General features: G+C 42.5%; 1 protein-coding gene across 2 annotated transcripts in view; it reads right to left on the bottom strand.

Annotated features, from left to right (window-relative positions):
* Positions 1 to 375: 375 nt before the first annotated feature.
* The window catches only part of LHFPL3 (LHFPL tetraspan subfamily member 3), a 593,099-nt gene continuing 572,850 nt past the window's right edge, over positions 376 to 20,624 (bottom strand). The window contains exon 3 of one of the 2 annotated variants that reach the window (XM_032761306.2): positions 376 to 2,730. In XM_032761306.2, coding sequence (XP_032617197.1) covers positions 2,702 to 2,730 — 29 coding nt within the window. In that variant the 3' untranslated portion in view covers positions 376 to 2,701. The remainder of the gene's footprint in view (positions 2,731 to 20,624) is intronic. The other variant, XM_058425573.1, reaches the window with a different exon arrangement.

Raw genomic sequence — 20,624 nt, 5'->3', positions numbered from 1 at the left:
CATATACCCAGTATGAAGTGTTGTTGCTTCATATACCCAGTATGAAGGGTTGCTCATGTGCGAGGAACAGTTGGTTATCCAACTGGATATTGGAGGTCGAGTTTTACCTGAGTAGTCCAGCTATTTATTTAGTTATCAATTTCATTCCACTGAGTGTATGGAGAATTAGCTGGAGATATTCCTACATTTGGCTAGAAGAGGCTTTGGAGATGTTAACCATGCCTTCTACATGAGAGTCCTGCTGTTGACAGATATGGAATCCAACAGCAAGGAGATTTTCTGAGATAGGTACTTCAGTGGAACCATCAGCTGTCATCAGATCACTGGACAAAGACAGAAACTGAATGCACCAAATATGTACCACACCACCAAAAATTCTTTTAAGTAACAAAATCTTTTTATTTTTATTTTCTTACAGAAATTCAGATATTCCAACAAATTTCTTTACATTTCTTGGACCTTAAAAAAATTACACACAACTTTTGGACGCAGTACAACAGAACAGAATGAGAAAGGGAGTCACTTTTTTTGTTTTTGTTTTTTAAAAAGATAAAAACCTACTTCTTATATTTAATTAACAATTAGTGATTTACATGTGTATTACCTATATACAAATGGTACATCGTCAATGACGCATCTTCAGAGCACTGTGGTATGCTAAATTACACTTAGGTTTTATGGCAAAAACTTTTTTAAAACATTCACATGTGGATAGGAAGTACTTTCTTAGTTTTGTTCACACCACTGTTAGTGATGTAGGACTCCCGATGGAATTTGTAGTTTGCATGGATTAGAGAAAGCCAATACCTTTTGTTTTTATTGTAGATAAAGTAGACAGGTACCTCCCTTCAAATAAAATATGAATTCTTGAAAAGTTGTGTGTAATTAAATTTAGTAAGTAGGGTGTTATGGATGCAGTAGGGAGCTAATACTTAAAGCAACAAATAATCCTCAGAATGACCAATACTTTAGTTGTAGATACTAAGTATTCCCTTAATTTGGTTCTTTAGGAAAGCCACATCTCTGTGAATTGGGTTTTACTCCTTTGAGGATACCCATAATATGTTTTCAGCCATTTGAAACATAATGCCATTCATGGTGAAAAGATGGCCCGTACCAGAAACATTTGGCTAAAATAGGAAGGGGGTGCTAACAGAGAGAGGGTAAGAGAAGTGAACCCTGATCTGTATCACTTCTTGTGTTATCCTCCATCTGATGTTCTAGTGATATATACTGATTTGTTCTTAATTTTGAATATATGAATAAAAGCATTCTACATGTCCATGTTTTCTGCTCAGGTATAGAACATGGTTTGGCTTCCATTAAGTACCCTTGCATGTACATTTTAGCTTGTGTTCATTCTCAGGCAATGGGCTATTTCAATATTAAATATTTCTTTGTTGTTGGATATTAGCAGGATATGTGGTAAGGGTGATGACGGGGGAAGCCTGGGAGCAAATGATTGTTGAAGTCAACTGGTTAGTTGTTAACTACTTCCAGATGTCAGCCAACTAAAATGAATCTGAGTATTTTTGAAACCAACATTAGTAAACAAAAAGGTAACTTACTCCTACCAAGTTTTTTTCAACCTGTATAAGTATATAGTCATTTATTTCTAAGGCTATTAAATTATTATTTATTTTGTTAGTACCACTTACTATTATTTAGAAATATGTTTAATGGAATGATTTAAAAAAAAATAAAAATTAGTGCCTGTCAGTAAGGGAAATAGAAGACATGGATTTCTGATAGCATGTATGGCAAAGAAATAGGAAAAAAATAGGAGATATTTTAGATACTTATTTATAAAGTATATTAAATTCCTATGCATATACTAGGGAGAATTAGAAAAAAAGTGTTTATTTGATAGTAGCCTATAATATTACACATGAGCTTCCAAGGTGAAAATGAACTTTTTCTACATTTTTCAGAGTTCCTTGATGCTGTTTCCTGAAAGATAGGGAAATCTATGTTGCTTGGGAAGCTATGATGTAAAGATGTACTTCCTGTAATATACAGCTTGATGGAGTAATAGTATATGGCATAAACACTTTCTCAGTAATAACTTGTATGGACAGATTAAACAGAACACAGACTTGGTAAAAAGTTTGAAGTGTTACGTCTCTTAACTGAGTGGTTGTAACTAATTACACAGTGAAGTAAATGAATGCTAGAGATGAAGAACCAAAGGTCACGGCTCCTATGAAAACATTCAGAGGCATTTTCTAAGATGCTTCCTCAATAAATGATGCTTCATCAGCCTCTTGGCTATTGAGATAGGAATAATTTAGAACTAACTGCCTTTTTAAAAATTCTGTTGAAAGGTTAAAGCTTTTTGTTTTCAGTTTGATTTAAAAAGGACAGTTTACAAACCTCAGTACGTATATATTTTACATGTTAACTCTAGAGCATTTATATTCCTCTTCCTTAATGTATTTCCTGAATATGATTTTTCATGAACGTTTTCTGATCTCATCCAATGAATTTCCAATGAGCTGGTGTTTAATCCATGATCACATCTCTTTCCAGAAAATCACTCCCATCTCTGCTGATCTAGATTTAGAAAGTGCGTTGACAAGTGAATGTTCCATTCTTGTTCAAATTCATCTATATACTCTGATCTCAGGCGTATTCCTTCTTGATGTTGATGTACAAAAGCTGTTATTCGATTTGTTTAGCTGTTATTCGATTTGTTTTGTGCTCATTCTAGAGAATATTGGCTTAGCAGAACTGCAGAAATTGGAGGGAAGAGAGAGAAAAAGGGTGGGGAGAGAGAAAAAGGGTGGGGGGAGAGAAAAATACATCATTTTCTGTCTGCAAGATTTTTGTGCATAATATTTGTCATGGAAAAACTATACCAATGAATGGTTCAAATGCATTTTGCATTTGTTACCAAACAATACTGGAAAGTTTGAGATTTCTGTTCCATTCAACCCACAGTACAGTCTTCCCAGCAAGAAGAACATGCGTATTCCCTCCATCTGGGTCAAGATTAGAGGCTGCTTTGAAAGAGCAAGGAAAAATGTGGACCGTTCCCAACTATCACTGACTTTTCTGCTTAGCATGGAAAAATGTGTCACTTGAGTGTTTTCCTTTTCTTTCCAAGTTTTATTTATTTGAACTCAACATTATAGCAGCTACAAAAGAAATTATTATAAAGATTAGTCACCCACAATTCAATCACCTGGACACAACTGTTTTCTTCCTATATTTCTTTCCATTCCTGATCTAAATGTGCAATTATTTTATACAATTGCAATTACAGCATAGATGATACTTTAAACATTTTAACATTACATTAAAGACAATTTTCTAAATTTCCACTGTCCATGTTATCAGCATAAGTTTCTTTTATTTATTTACTTAATTTATAATATAGAGACAGGGTTTCACCATATTGCCCAGGCTGATCTCGAACTCCTGAGCTGAAGTGATCCACCTTCCCCAGCCTCCCAGAGTGTTGGGATGACAGGTGTGCCCTACTGTGCCCCACCATCAGCATGAATTTTCAATGGCTGCGTAATATTCTGCCTCATTCTCATTCCTTTCCACTCTGTGCTCAATATTCCATTTGCAACTGTTTCACTATTGTCAGACATATAGGTAGGTTTCTGATTTATTATTATAAATATGAATATCTTTTATATAAAGATCTATTTATATTTTAAAATATTTCTTGGCTGGGTGTTATGGCTCACACTTGTAATCCCAGCATTTTGGGAAGCTGAGGCGGGAGGATCTTTTGAGCTCAGAAGTTTGAAATCAGCTTGTAGTCATCATAGCGAAACCCCATCTCTACGAAACATACAAGAATTAGCCAAGTGTGGTGGTGCGCCTGTAGTCCCAGCTACTCAAGGGGCTGACGTGGGAGGATCGCTTGAGCCCGGGAGGTCGAGTCGTGTGGTGAGCCAAGATCGCGCCACTGCACTCCAGTCTGGGTGACAGAGTAAGACCCTCTCTGTCACACACAAAAAATTTTGTTTCTTTTGGATGAATTCTCAGGGGATAATTACTTTTCCTTTTCTCTAATAGATTAGGGACTGATCCTGTATCAACACAGCTAGACCTCAAACAGTATGATTAACCCTATTCTTTGAATGATTTTCATAGATTTTTGTCACTGTGAACCAGGGGTTAAGGGTATCTTATATATTGGGAAGTTGGGTAAATACACCTAGCTGGTCACGGTGTGGCATATTTGGGCCAAAAGGAAACAGCCTGTTAGGCTTTGCATCACAGAGCACTTTGTTTTTCATTTATTTGTTTTTATTTTTATTTACTTTTGAGATGGAGTCTCACTCTGTCACCCAGGCCAGAGTGCAGTGGCATGATGTTGGTTCACTGCAACCTCTGCCTCCCAGGTTCAAGCGATTCTCCTGCCTCAGCCTCCCTAGTAGCTGGGATTACAGGCATGTGCCACCACACCTGGCTGATTTTTGTATTTTTAGTAGAGACAGGGTTTTACCGTGTTGGCCAGGCTGGTCTCGAACTCCTGACCTCAAGTGATCCACCTGCCTTGGCCTCCCAAAGTGCTGGGATTATAGGCATCAGCCACTGTGCCCAGCCGAGGATTTGCATCACAGAGCACTTTAAAACACAAGATAAGATATGGTTTCTGAATGTGTGCTAGAAAATCCTCTGGATAATTCTGTTGTTGTTTTTGGTATGTTCCCCCTTGTTTTTCAACACACTTAAAAAAATTGTATCCACATTATGATCTTAATGAACTTCTCTCAGCAAGAGAACTCACGGTTACTTTAATGTACCCAGACTACACAGAGGATAATTTAAATATGATCATGTTATAATGATGATTAGTCTATAATGATTATCTGAGATTGAGTCATGCTGGCAGAAGCCCTACGGAAAGGAATACTTTCTTTAGATATTATTAAAAGCAAAACAATCAACCACTGTGGAAAGCAGTTTGGAAATTTCTCCAAGAACTTAAAACAGAACTATCATTCAACCCAGCAATCCCATTAGTGGCTATATGCCCAAAGGAAAATAAATCCTTCTACCAAAAAGACACATGCATTCATATGTTCGTTGCAGCACTATTAACAATAGCAAAGACATGGGATCAACCTAGGGGCCCATCAGTAGTGGACTGGATAAAGAAAATGTGGTACATATACACCATGGAATACTATGTGGCCATAAAAAAATTGGCTGGGCACTGTGGCTCATGCCTGCAACCCCAGCACTTTGGGAGGCCAAAGCGGGCGGATCACCTGAGGTCAGGAGTTCAAGACCAGCCTGGTCAATATGGTGAAAACCCATCTCTACTAAAAATACAAAAATTAGCTAGGCATGGTGGCAGGCACCTGTAGTCTCAAGCTACTCGGGAGGCTGAGGCAGAAGAATCACTTGAACCCGGCAGGCAGAGGTTGCAGTGAACTGAGATCACACCACTGCACTCCAGCCTGGGTGACAGAGCAAGACTCTGTCTCAAAAAAAAAAAAAAAAAAAAAAAAGTATAACTGGAGGGATGAATAGGGAGACCACAGAGGGCCATCTATGTGTGTGTGGGGCAGGGGAAAAAGGGGTCAGGAGGGTAGTCCTCATTTTCTTGAGGTTCTCAAGTAAGTACACTCCTAATTTCATAATAGAAAAGCCTGCTTTGGTGTGAATCATTTGTTGGCATCCATGAACCAGAGACTCCCTGTTTCTCTCTCCTTGGTGCTAAGCTGACTGGTTTGACTTTATGACATCACAGGATGAAGGAAAAGTTAAGATTGCCAAGAAGGAAGTACATGTATCTAAGGCTGCATCCCAGTCAGGGTGAGACCTGTTCTCAGTGGGCTGGGAAGGGAGCAGTGAGTGTTGGAAGGACTTTAGATCAGACCCCAGGGTAGTGACACCCACACCTGCGGGAGGAAGAGGGGAGAAGGAAGCCTCCGGCAGGGCAGATGTCTCCCTGGGAAGATCCTGAGCTCTCTTACAGGAAGGGAATATTTGCGGCCAGTTTAACAAAACTTTCTCTTTCTCCTTCATCATCTGGGCCCACAGCCTGGGGCCTGACCCTAACAGGTCATTCATCAACAACCCTTCTTGAATCTGCTCTGGTCTTGGGTCACCCGTGGCCTTCATATGGCCAAATCCCTCATTAGATCCCTCACTATAACCTCATTCTTTTTGTTTTTCTTGAGACAGAGTCTCACTCTGTTGCCCAGGCTGGAGTGCAGCGGCATGATCTCAGCTCACTGCAACCTCCGCCTCCCGGGTTCAAGCGATTCTCTTGCCTCAGCTTCCCGAGTAGCTGGGATTACAGGCATGCACTACCACGCCCAGCTAATTTTTTATTATTAGTACAGATGGGGTTTCACCATGTTGGCCAGGCTGGTCTCGAACTCCTGAGCTCAGGTGATCCACCCACCTCGGCCTCCCAAAGTGCTGGGATTATAGGAGTGAGCCACCACGCCCGGCCTAATCTCGCTATTGATTAGTCAGTCCTTCATTCCTAAAACTCTCTTCTTCTTCTCCCTCCTCTCTCCCCTCGTCCTCCTCCTCCTCCTCCTCCTCCTCCTCCTCCTTTCCCTCCTCCTCTTCCTCTTCTTCTTTTTGAGACAGGGTCTTGCTCTGTGACTCAGGCTTCTTGACTACAGCGGCATGATCATAGCTCACTGCAGCCTCTACCACCTCCACGCTCAAATGATCCTCCCACCTCAGCCTCCCACATAACTAGGACCACAGGCACATGTTACCATGCCCAGCTAATTTTAATTTTTTTTTTTTTGTAGAGATGGGGTCTCATTATATTTCCCAGGCTGGTCTCAAACTCCTGGACTCAAGTGATCCTCCCACCTTGGTCTCCTGAAGTATTGGGATCACAGGCATGAGCCACTGCACCTGACCATTAAAGATTTCTTCTTTGTTGAATATTGTCAACCCTGGGACTGTACTTCTGACCCACAGTATCTGTGGTGGGCAGGGAGCTGAGAAGTAAGTGGGAAAATGAAAGTGTGAAGCCAGTGAGCCAGGCCTGGAATAGGGTGAGGCAAGTGAGTGCCTAGGGTATAAAACTTAAAGAGCTCACTTGCAGGGTCATGCAAGTGTGAGGTGAGTGCTTCTTTAAAACTTGCAGGGCCAGTCGCAGTGGCTCATGCTTGTAATCCCAGCACTTCGTGAGGCTAAGGTGGCAGGATCGCTTGACCCAGGAGTTCAAGACCAGCCTGGGCAATATAAGGAGATGCTGTGTCTACAAAAAAAAAAAAAAAAAAAAAAATTAGCCAGGTGTGATGGTGCACACGAGTGTTCCCAGCTACTTGGGAGGTTTAGGTGGGAGGATCGTTTGAGACCAGGAGGTCGAGGCTGCAGTGAGCCATGAATGCACCACTGCACTCCAGACTGGATGACAGAGCGAGACGCTGTCTCAAAAAAACAAGCAAACAAACAAACAAAAAATCTTGCCCCCTAGGTACCTAGCTTGCCTCACCCTAATCCCAGCCTTGCCCATGAGTGCATGCTGCTCATCAGAAGGCCTGCTGGGAATGTTTGCTTGGATTTGAGTTACTTAGACACTGCAACCCGAGTATTTTTTTTCTTCCTACTGCATGACACCACCACACAACAGAAACCCCAGGGCATGCATAAGTTCTGCAGACTCTTAGGCTGAATAATAATAACGAGCGGTGATCAGAACACAACCACTCCCCACAGAATATCACAAAAACACTTTGTTGGGGGAGTAAAATTAGAATGTTATTACAACTACTTAGATAGTATGCACAATGAAGAGTTTTCCACCCGAAGGGTTGGCAAGGACTAGCTCTTCAAACAGATTTGTAAAGAGAGTAAGTGGAAGGAAATAAGTCAGAATTTTCCTCTCCAGATGTGGCCATCACTCCTTTAGTCTTAAGACCGTGAGACACGAGGACAATTTGCAGAATTTGGTGGAAGCATCAGTGTGGTGTAATTGCCACCTTGTGAAACATTCTGCTCTTTTAAAAACTTTGCTGACATTTCCCATGCACCATGGATGTTGCCTATCAGGGGAGGTAATTTAAAAGATGTCACATTCTCCCAGGTTTGTACAGAGCAGGAATGAATAAATAAGTCATTCAATGCTGCTTTGGATCTTTGTTCAGTCAGGTTTGTCCTTGTAACATGTCATGGGCTTGGAGTTGCCCATGTTACATTTCCAAAGGGCTCTTTGCAAATCCTTTTCAAAGCTGTCATTTGAATCACTGCTCATGAGTGCAGCATTTATAATGGCCCCATTGTCCAGGCTATCTAAATGCTACTTGGCTGAATTTTCTATGTGTTTACAGATGTTGAAATGTCTCCTGTGGTTGGTTTCTGCTCATTGTTCCTATCTGACCTTTTTAATTAGGGTCTGGAGCCCCCACAGTCAGGAGAGCTGACTCCTCCTATCTCCCTTTGGATCTGACATACCGATTTCAACACAGGAGACAATGGAGGATAATTACTAAAATTGTTCTAGCTACTTATGCAGATCTTCGCTGAGAAGGGGCAGAAAATGGCCTGAGTCAGGCCTTGATACTTCTGTGCTATTTCTCTATGCAATGGACAATGAGACTTTGACACAAGCTACAACACTTTGTCATGTGTTTTTTTCTTTGGAAAGTAAGTATTTCACAAGAAGGGATTTCAATTCATTCATGAACATCTCTTTCTCTTCTTCTTGCACTCCTTCCCTTAAGGAACACTATGAAATACATTAAAAGCAAGAAAACAGGCACAATTACTTGGCAGGCCTTGCCCAGACACATTGAAAATAGAATGTTGCTGCTGATTTATAAATCCTAATAATATTAACTGTCCAGTTTTGGCATGAAGCCATTCCATATTTTACATAGGTTGAAAGGCTTTTGCTATTGAAGCCCAAAAGACGGTCCATGGCAGGGTGACAGTGTAGCATCCTTGACTCTTAGCGCATTTGACGAGAACTAATAAATTGGTGTCCAGGCGCGGCGGTGGCCCACGCCTGTAATCCCAGCACTTTGGGAGGCCAAGGCAGGCAAATCACCTGAGGTTACGAGTTCGAAACTAGCGTGGCCAACATGGTAAAACCCTGTCTTTACTAAAAATCCAAAAATTAGCCAGGTATGGTGGCAGGTGCCTGTAATTCCAGCTACTTGGGAGGCTGAGGCAGGAGAATCACTTGAACCCAGGAGGCGGAGGTTGCAGTGAGTTGAGATCACGCCACTGCACTCCAACCTGGGTGACAGAGTAAGACTCCATCTAAAAAAAGAACTAATAAATTAATAAATTAGGTGGTGATCCTAATGTTCTGTCCCTACTTTAGTGACTGACATGCACTTTCCTGAAAGTGCTGTCCTTTGAAATACTTTGAAAGTGTTGGCTTTTCAAAATAATAAATTCATCTCTGTTCATTGTCATTTAATATTGAGCTTCATACGTGTTCCTTTAAGCTTCCTCTCCTTCCTGTGTGGGAAAGACTACCAGCTTTGTATCATTTTCCTGTTTCTTGATTCTGTCCTTACTTCCCTTCCTGCCAGAGGTACTCTCTCTCAACGAGGGCTGTCCCACATGCGTTCTTTCTCCAAACATCATCTTGAAGTCAGTCAGCCTTCCTTGATAATATGTTTCCTGATTTTCTCAGCGGCATATAGTTCAGTGGTTAAATGTGTGTGTTCAGGAGCCATTCTCCCTGGCTTTCAACCCTAATTCAACAACTTACCAGCTGGGTAACTCTAGAGAAGATGTTTTATATATCTGTGCTTCAGTTTCCCCATTCAAAAGGCTGGGGTACTTCCTTTCCAACCCGTCCTGAAGATTGAAATGATGCTTATAGGGTGTTTATAACAGAAAGTATAAACCTGGCACATAGAAAGAGCTCAATAAATATTGACAGTATATATATATGAGATGGGGTCTCACTCTGTCACCAAGGCTGGAATGCAGTGGCAAAATCACAGCTCACTGCAGCCTTGACTTTCTGGGCTCAAGCGATCTTCCCACCTCAGCCCCGTAAGTAGCTGGGACTACAGGTGCATACCACCATGCCTGGCTAATTTTTGTATTTTTGTAGAGATAGAGTTTTGTTGCCAAGGCTGGTCTCGAACTCCTGGGCTCAAGCGATCCGCCTGCCTCAGCCCCCTGAAGTGCTGACATTATAGGCGTGAGCCATCGTGCCCAGCCAATCATTTTTTTTTAGAGACAGTGTCTCATGCTGTCACCGAAGCTGGAGTGTAGTGTCAAGATGACAGCCACTGCAGCCTCAAACTCCTGAGCTTAAGCAGTTCTCCCACCTCAGCCTCCCAGAGTGCTGGGATTACAGGCATGAACCACCGCGCCTGGCCCTTTCCAGCTTCGTGGCCCATCAGTGTCTTTCTGAAGGAACTGGAAGCCATATCTTGAAATGTAAACATCAGAGGAGATTGTACCCCTCTCTCCCAGTTTCTGAGTGAGAGCAGGAGCCTAACTTTGGTAGGTGCCTTGCTTCCAGTTGTAAAACTACCTGTCATAAAGACAAGAGAAGTTTATTTTCCCTTTGTATAAAACCAATTAATTAACAGATAATCACCCTCAATTACCAGGTGAATTTAGGATGCACTATGTGTAATAAATGGTGCTGCCAAGTCCTCTTACTTGAGGACTAGTTATTGTGTGTCTTGAGAACTTTTATGTAATGGGTGGTACTGGCTGTATAAAAGGGTGAGATTTCGGCTGGGCACAGTGGCTCACACTTGTAATCTCAGCACTTTGGGAGGCTGAGGCGGGCAGATCACCTGAGGTCAGGAGTTTGAGACCAGCCTGGCCAACTGTTGAAACCCTGTGTCTAATAAATACAAAAATTAGCGGGGTGTGGTGGTGGGTGCCTGTAATCCCAGCTACTAGGGAGGCTGAGGCAGGAGAATTGCTTGAGCCTGGGAGGTGGAGGTTGCAGTGAGCCGAGATGGTGCCACTGTACTCTAGCCTGGGCAACAGAGCGAGACTCTGTATCAAAAAAAAAAAAAAGGGGGGGGTGAGATTTCTTTCTGTCAGAAATCTCTTAGCAAATTGCCTGTGATGTGGATCCCATTCTGGTTTAATTCTTATTCAGTAATACAACTTTTCTTTTTCTACTACCTTTATGGAAAGGTTTTCTGGGTTGGGAGATGATGTTGTTATTAATTATATTACCTGAACAAAGTATATTGATATATCTGTGTTTGTGCATCTAATTGCTTTATTTAATGCTTTATTTAATCCTCTTTTAGCAAGGAATTTACAATAGAAAAGGATTGTCTTTTGCAAATTTCTCAGAAAGCACTAGAATCAGTGTATTTAATAAGTAGATTACTAACAATTATCTATAAAAACCCAACTGATGTTCCCCTTTCTTCTAACTACTCTGTAAGTTTCAGTGATATTGTGGGAAGGTACAGCTCTTTAAAACCTTAAGTGCATTCTCTCCTCCAGGAAGCTGTGAGGCTTTCGTTTCTCAGCATGTGAACCTATGGTCTTAGTGAATCTTTAGCAGGCACAGAGTTCAGGATCATGAAGTTTTACATGCCTTTATTCCCATAAATTTAATAGTCCTGGTCCTAATTATCCTTATGGGTGTTTATTGTAATGAAATAAGACATTTGAGTATGATGTATGCTTCCTCTCTAGACCAAAGGGAAGCGGACTGCAGAGTCCGGAGGCAATTTATAACCAAGATCTAATGAACACACACACATAAGCACACACACCACGGCCCTGTGAGAGAAGTAACCAAGAATTAAGGCATCACTGGCTGGCTGACACTGGTTAGCCACAAATGACGTAGCAGTCATGGAAAGCCAGAGACTGCTAAATAGAATTTTAGAATTTTGGGGCTTTCTAAAATGCAGAAATAAACAGACTGTTCTTCAGCTTAAAACTTTTTTTTTTTTTTTTTGAGGTGGAGTCTCTGTCACCTGGGCTGGAGTGCAGTGGTACAATCTTGGCTCATTGAAATCTCGGCCTCCCATGTTCAACTGATTCTCCTGCCTCAGACTCCCAAGTAGCTGGGACTACAGGTGTGCTCCACCATGCCCAGCAAATTTTTGTATTTTTAGTAGAGATGGGGTTTCATTATGTTGGCCAGGCTGGTCTTGAACTCCTGACCTCAAGTGATCCACCCGCCTTGGCCTCCCAAAGTACTGGGATTACAGGCATGAGCCACTGAGCCCGGTCCAGCTTAAAACTTTTTAGCAGTGATACCTTCTACTGAATATGCATGACTGCACAGCACAGCTAATGAGGCCTCCTGTGGCCTCTCCCTGCTCCAGCCCCTCCTCTGGGGTTTCCCACCTCAGACTGCACTCCAGCCCTCTGGATGTGTTCTACCTCTGGGCCTTTGCTCCACCTCTGGGCCTTTGCTCCTTCTGCTGGAAAAGCCCTTCCTCCAGTTTTCTAACTGGTGAACAACTGTTCATGTTTCACATTTCATCATTTCATTTTAGGTTGCTTCCCTGGGAGGCATTTCCTGAACTATTCTTATCTTTTTTGGGTCTCTGTTTTGCCCCAGTCATCCGTTAATGGAGCTCACCTTTTGGACAGTGAGCTCCTCAAGTGCAAGGGCCACTTCACCCATCCAAGTGGTAACTGGGCCTGACCCTGCTTAGCTTCTGAGATCAGACAAGATTGGGCATGTTCAGGTGGGTATGGCTGCAGACAACGGGCATTTTCAAGAAGCCACCGTGTCCGTAGCACCCAGAGGAGAGCCTGGCACATAGTTGCTGCTCAACAACCCCTGGTGTTTACTGAAAGGAGCCTTAGGCTGTGGCCCGAATTGTGTCTCCCAAAGTGTAAATATTGAAGCCCTAATCCCCTATGTGACTGTATTTGGAGATAGCGCCTTTAAGAGGACAATTAAGATAAAATGAGATCTTCAGGGTGGGATCCTAATCCAATATGACTGATCTCTTTATAGGAGGAAGAAATACCAGGTGCGCATGCTCAGAGAAAAAGTCATCTGAGGACACAGCAAGAAGGCGGCCATCTACAAGCCAAGGAGAGGGGCCTCAGGAGAAATCGAACCTGTCACACCTTGATGTTGGATTTCCAGCCTTCAAAACTGTGAGAAAGTAAATTTCTGTGTTCAAGCTACCAGGTCTGTGGGATTTTTTACGGCAGCCCTAGCAGACTAAGAGAGGCATCAATGGTTCCAATGTTTTCATTTTTTTTCAGGTAAGCAGACCGAAGCCCAGAGAGATGAAGCAATTTGCCCAAAGTCACATACCAAGTTAACTGAAGAGTTGGGATTAGAATCCAGCTCTTGTGACTTCTCTCTTACCAGTTTACCTTCTCACTCTCCCCACTGAAAAGCTTTTTGAGTGACTCTTCTAGAAATCCGGGTTCTGTATATGAAGCAGAATTGAGCACAGCTGCTCTAAGCAAGGGCTCAGAACTCCCAGGCTTTTCTCTCTCCCCTGCCCCTTTTCCCTGTTGCACCTCTGCAGCGTCCTGAGGATTGACGGAATCTAGTTTGAAAGCTATTGCTCTACCCCACTGCCTCCTGAATGCAATGTCATAAATTTTCCTAACTTGCCATTTCTCTCACACTGACATAAAGCATTAGAAACCTGTTGTGTAGTAGGAAAGCTAACTGGGTCAGTAGCTGATAAGATAAGCTGGCCTAGGGGATAGATGATTAGGATTTCAGAGAAGGAAAGGTCACCCAATTGATTTGACTCTGTCCTGGGGTGATGATATAGTGAAGATTTCTATAGATGCAGCAGAAACATCCGGAAACCAGGTGTGTCCCAGCTCTGTTCTGGGACCCATTTCATAAACTGGCAAATATCCAGAATATACACATGGCTTATTCTGAGGTGTACTGAAGTTTCAATAAAGCTACTTTGGTAATGACTAGGAGAAGAAAATCCTATGGCTGGACTTTGTTAATGTTGTATGGCCAAGGACAGTGTTTCTCTAATTATGGCCTGTGAACCTCCTTGGATCTCGATCACCTGCGTATTTGGGAATATGCAGGTTCCAGGGTCCCACCTGAAACTACAGAATCCTATTGAGATCCCGGGTGATTCTCATGTACAGTCAAGTGTAAGATTATTAGCACCTGGACTTTGGAATCAGCCAGATAAAAGTTTGGATCCTGGGTTGGCTACTTCCTAGATGTGGCCAAGACATTTTACTTGCCGTGCTTTTGCTTTTCTTGTCTGTAAAGGGGGCATGATACCTGTTTTACAGGGTGGTTTTGAGGAATAAGGTCAGCATTAAACATTTATTCTCTTTAGGGAGAGACAGAGAGGAGATGAAATAGAGTGGAATTGAGAAAAGCAGTTACTTAGACCTGCCTTTGAAGTTTTCCTTATTTCAACCAATAATAAAATAAAAAATTCATATACTTTGTTAGTGCTTGTTTGGACTTAAGCATTTAAAAATAACTTGAGAGTTTTATAGGCATCAACGTTGATGTCTGAGTGCTGGAAATACTTGACCTTTGGCTGGAAGGTGGAGTGAAGGTGCCAGCGGACTGAACCCTGGGAGACTGTCTTCTGTTTTATGAATGTGGTCATGCTCTGAGTCAAATGATGTCCCTGGTAAGGACATCTCCCAGAAAAGCTTAGAAATCAGCTGTAATCCTTGTTCCCTGCAAGACCCTTGACTTAGATGTTAAGAGTTCTCTATAATGATAATAGCTACCTTTACTGAGCACTACTTGTTAGCCAGGCATTGTGCTAAGTGCTTTATGTGCATTATGCTGTGCAATCCTGCAAATACCGTTACGGGGCAGGTAATATTATTAATGCCATTTTACCAATGACAAAAGTAACTCACTGATTGTCAGGACTCTGAGTAGTATCCCATACCACTGTAAGGATAACAAACAGCAAAGGCAGATTAGGTCCAGCTCTGCTGTTTGTTGGGTGTTTTACTTAGATTTAACCCCCAGACAAGTCTGAGTCTTGATATGGTCTTGCCTATTACTCTACTTCTTTCTCTGCTGTACACAGATGGAGACTGGCATCTGTATTAATACCAGGTTGTGTGCTTAAAGTCCAATGAGTAGCATTTTTTTTTTTTTTGAGATGGGGTCTCATTCTGCTGCCCAGGCTGGAGTGCAGTGGTGCAATCTCTGCTCACTGCAACCTCCGCCTCCCAGGTTCAAGCAATTCTCCCACCTCAGCCTCCCAAGTAGCTGGAATTAGCCAGGGGTGTGCCACCACGCCTGGCTAATTTTTGCATTTTTAGTAGAGATGGGGTTTCACCATGTTGGCTAGGCTGGTCTCAAACTCCTGACCTCAGGCGATCCACCAGCCTTGGCCTCCCAAAGTGCTTGGATTACAGGCGTGAGCCACTGCACTGAGCCCAGTGAATAGCATTTAATAAATGTTTGTAAATGCTCTGAATGTACTATGATAATACAACAAAGTTGTACATATAAGATTATCATAGGAAAAAATGGAAAGTAACCTTGGTTACTTCTATATAGTTAATTTTTTTTTTTTTTTTTTTTTTTGAGATGGAGCCTTGCTCTGTCACCCAGGCTGGAGTACAGTGGCGTGATCTTGGCTCACTGCAACCTCCACCTCCTAGCCTCCTAGGTTCAAGCGATTCTCCTGCTTCAGCCTCCTGAGTAGCTGGGACTACAGGTACATACCACCATGCCCCTCTAATTTTTGTATTTTTGGTAGAGATGAAGTTTCACCATTTTGGCCAGGCTGGTCTTGAACTCCTGACCTCAAGTGATCAGCCCATGTCTGCCTCCCAAAGTGCTGGGATTACAGGTGTGAGCCACCATGCCAGGCCAATTTTTTTTTTTTTTTTTTTTAGAGACAGAGTCTTGCCTCGTCATCCAGGTTGGAGTGTAGTGGTATGATCACAGCTTACTGCAACCTCGAACTCTTGGGCTCAAGTGATCCTCCAGCCTCAGCCTCCTAAGTAGCCATGGCTACAGGTGCATACAATCAAATGCCTGGCTAATTAAAAACTTTTTTTTTTTTTCTGTAGAGATGGTTTCTTGCTATGTTGTCCAGGCTGGTCTCGAAATCCTGGCCTCAAGCAATCCTCCTGCCTCAGCATGGGATTATAAGCATGAGCCACTGTGCCCAGCCTATACAGCCATTTAAAATGAGTGTATAGCTCTATAATAGATGAATAACATACATACCATAATAAAAGAATAAAGCAGGATATGAAGTAGTATGATTAATGGAATCTCATTTTTTTTTTTTTTTTGAGACGGAGTCTCGCTCTGTCGCCCAGCCTGGAGTGCAGTGGTGCAATCTCAGCTCACTGCAAGCTCTGCTTCCCAGGTTCACGCCATTCTCCTGCCTCAGCCTCTCCGAGTAGCTGGGACTACAGGTGCCCGCCACCACGCCTGGCTAATTTTTTGTATTTTTAGTAGAGACGGGGTTTCACCATGGTCTCGATCTCCTGACCTCGTGATCCGCCCGCCTTGGCCTCCCAAAGTGCTGGGATTACAAGTGTGAGCCACCGTGCCCGGCCTGGAATCTCATTTTTGAAAATCAGATATGTTTATGTTTATATATACATAGAAAAAATATGGAAGGATCTACCCCATAATGTTAGCTGAGCTCTGAATGGTAGATTTAGGATTTTTTTTTTTTTTTTTTTTTTTGAGACAGTCTCACTCTGTCACCCAGACTGGAGTGCAGTGGCACGGTCTCGGCTCACTGCAACCTCTGCCTCCTGGGTTCAAGCGATTCTCCTGTCTCAGCCTCTGGAATAGCTGGGATTACAGGTGCCCGCCACCACACCTGGCTAATTTTTGTATTTTTAGTAGAGACAGGCTTTCACTGTGTTGGCCAGGCTGGTCTCGAACTGCTGACCTCATGATCCGCCTGCCTCAGCTTCCCAAAGTGCTGGGATTACAGGTGTGAGCCTCTGTGTCCTGTGAATTAGGATGCTTTTTGACTCTGAAAAAGAAAAATGGTCTGATTTTTCTTTTTCTGTTTTTATTTTTACAGTGACCTGAACACACATCATTTTTATAACTGGGAAAAATGTGCCACTATTATTTTGAAAATTAAATTCCTTGGAAATTAAAAGCTAAACATTCTGCCATCTTCCATGTTATTGTCGGTTTGTATTTGCTTCTCTAAGAGAGTGATTAGAAGATGCTCTGAAGACTCTCAGCACACCAAAAGGATAGCTATTCTAAACATTCTTTTTAGCACCTTCACATACACTCAATGCATTCCTCAATGTATCACCCAGTGCATTCTTGTTGAATAAATGAATGAGCATTGAAAAGAAAATCTGTGATCAATATGCAAAGTATTGCAAAAGAAGAACACTTTCATAAGGACGAGAAGTCATAACAATAGAAAATAATAACTTTCAATTTCTTTTTCTTAGATTCCTGGTAGCTGGATTAATTTGTGTTCAAAGTGATTCACTAAGTCTAGTGAGATCCTAGAACAAGTTTGGGCTGTTTAAGTCACTCTAAGAGCTCCCTCCAGACATTCCTGTCAGCCTGTCTACACTGTACCTCTTCGTTATTCTTGTTGCCTTTGGTGGCTGTCACAGACAGGAGGGCCAAATAATGCTCCTAGCAGCACATACCATTTCTGCTTTGTCCATCTCTTGCTCACTATAATAGGACATTCTTCTTCCACAGATAGAACAGATTTCTGGTTCTTAGAAATGCTTCCCAACCTCTGCCCAGGCCTTGATTTTATTTGTGATTCAGAGGGTGGCTCTTGGCCAACACAAGAGAATGCCAGTTCAGAGACTACTGTGGTTTGAATGTCCCCTCTGAAACTCATGTTGAAATCTAATTGCCATTGTAATAGTATTAACAGTGGGACCTTTAAAAGGTGCTTAGGTCATGAGGGCTCATGAATGGATTAATGCTGTTATCATTGGGAGTGGGGTCCCAATAAAGGGATGAAATTTGGCCTGATTTCCTGTCTCACACATGATAAAGGGATGCTATTCAGCCTGATTTCCAGTCTCGCATGCCTACTTGCCCTTCCGCCATGTTATGATGCTGCAAGAAGGCCCTCACCAGAAGCAGCCCCTCAGCCTTGGACTTCCCAGCTTCCAGAACTGTAAGAAATACATTTATGGGAGTCTCTCTGAATCTGCTGTGATTGTGGGGGCTGCCTGAAAAAGAGAATTCAAACAAAACAAAACTTTTTTTATGGTATTCTGTTATAGCAACACAAAACAGAGTAAGAAACCATTCATAACAGAACCTTAAGTTGGCAACTAGATGTCTCCGATATGAAAGTTGGGGGTAAGGCACCCAGATCTGCAGAAAGGCTCAATAGATTTGTCCTCACAGCTGCAACAGTTGTGTCATAATGGTAGAAATAGAAATTCTCTACTATGGGAGATTAAAAAGAAATGAAACCTTCAGTGACCACCTACTCTGTGGCAGGCACGAGGTTGGGGAGCTGGGGCACTGCTGGTGGGCTTCATGGTGCTGTGGTTCCGTCTATTCTCATCAGCCTGTGAGGCAAGAAAGTATTGGCAGCACCTCACAGGCCTTGTCCTCTTCATAGCCCCCTCCTGGGAGCCACATCAGTCTCCATTTCAGGTAAAAACACAAATGAACAAAGCACAAAGATGGTCCTCACTGGCCACCTGAGCTTGGCGTGTCATCTACAGAGGAACCTGGCTTCCTTGCCATTTCTCCCGTGGTCTCTGGCCTGAAATAGTTTTCTTCTAGTTAGTGGTTGATCTCAGCTCTGGGCAATGAGACCTTCACCAGGCCAGTGTTCAGAATCCACTGAGCGGACTGAGCGGGAGGGACTGACAATCAGTTCTAAAGAGACAAACGCACACAGCCAATTTAGCTGCTTAGTTCCAGACCCTGCATGTAAACAGCTCGGAGCTCTGAGGCAAGTCTACTGCTCAAGGCAGCAACTGGGTATTTTCCCCTGAGCTCCACGGGGCGTTGTAATGCGGGGGAGGAAGGGGATGGAGCAAAGATTAAGATGCACAGGACCAGTAAGGCCTCATGTCTGCTCTGCAGGTGTAGAGCAGGAGAATCTCCCAACCACTTGTTTTTTTAGAGACAGGATTTCACTTTGTTGCCCAGGTGAGTGAAGTGGCACAATCATAGCTCACTGCAGCCTTAAAATCCTGGGCTCAAGGGACCCTCCCAACTCAGCCTCTTGAGTAGCTAGACTATAAGTGAGTGCCACGATGCCTGGCTAGTTTGTTATTTTTATTTTTTGAACGGAAGAGGGTCTCACTGTGTAGCCCAGGCTGGTCTCAAACTCCTGGCCTCAAGTAATCCTCCTGCCTCGATCTCCCAAACTTCTGGGATTACTGGCACAAGCCACCAAGCCTGCCAGATGTTTCCTCATCCTAAGAACTGAATGAGAAGAGGAGAGAAGGAAAGATCTCTGGGAAATATAATTAGGACTGCTCTTTAATTAAAAAAAACTGAACATGTATAATTTTGAGATGGTATAATATAGCAGGCAGAGTGTAGCAGCTTGAACTTGAAAATTTCTACTTCATCAAGGTAATATGTACATTGATTTTAAATGTTTCCATTAATTAATCCACTGAAATTCCTCATATTTCCAAGATTTCAGTTCTCATTGAAATCTTTCCAGAGCTCTCCTGTTAAACTTTGTTCATATAAAGATGACTTTATGGGAGAATATCCATTCTTAGAAACTGCTCTTTGGAAAAGCCAATACTTTCCTTGTTTTTGTTTTTGAGACAGAGTCTTGCTCTGTCACCCAGGCTGGAGTGCAGTGGTGTCATCTTGGCTCACTGCAACCTCTGCCTCCCAGGTTCAAGCAATTCTCCCACTTCAGCCTCCTGAGTAGCCAGGACTATAGGCTTGTGACACCAAACTTGGCTAATTTTTGTATTTTTAGTACAGATGGGGTTTCACCTTGTTGGCCAGGCTGGTTTTGAACTCCTGACCTCAAGTGATCCACCTGCCTTGGCCTCCCAAAGTGCTGGGAGTACAGGCGTGAGCCACCACGCTCAGCCTGGAAAAGCCAATACTTGATTTTTAAAAAGTCAGACCATACAAATGATCTTGTAATGAAGAGTCACCCCACTTCATCCCTTCTCATACCCGGTCTTACTCCCTGGAGATAAGCTCTTCTAATAGTTTCCAGGTTCATTGCAGTAGTTACTTCAGTAGTCTAAATACTATGTTAACATTTGTTTAATTATGCATTTATCAATTTTAGATACTATATGTTGAGTCTTCTCTAGAAAAGTGAAGATTCGCCTCCGTTCCTTCTCACCTCCTTTCTCTCCCAATTTTGATTTTAAATAATGCCTTTATAAGTTTAAATAATAGGTATACCTTTACTTCTTTTTCTTCTTTCTGTCTTTGGTCAGATTCAACTCATCTCTACTTGATGTGAAGCTATCATGTAACTGTTCTTTTCCTTCCATCTTTCTAACTGCTGACTTTCTGATGTAAGCTTGACTTTTCAAAAGTCAGTATGGGGATTTTCAGTGGATTCATTAACGGAAACAATTTGGACAGAAATCTCCCCTCTTCCTTCTCCTGGAAAACTTAGACTCATCCCAAATATACAAGTGGCTTAAGATTTCTGCCTTCTACAGCCTACACGATTGTCCATGCATTGTTGACACTTGTGACAGTGACTCCATTGTAGAGGTATAACGTATCTACTTACAAGGAAATCTTCCTCACCGGTGTTGTGCATGCCTCAAGGTCAAGAACCAGGCATTATATCTCTGAATCCCCA

Source organism: Hylobates moloch, unplaced genomic scaffold (assembly GCF_009828535.3).
Source record: "Hylobates moloch isolate HMO894 unplaced genomic scaffold, HMol_V3 SCAFFOLD_1, whole genome shotgun sequence".
NCBI lineage: Eukaryota > Metazoa > Chordata > Mammalia > Primates > Hylobatidae > Hylobates > Hylobates moloch.
Note: the sequence above shows the minus strand (reverse complement) of the source record. Positions and strands in the feature narration are given on the sequence as shown.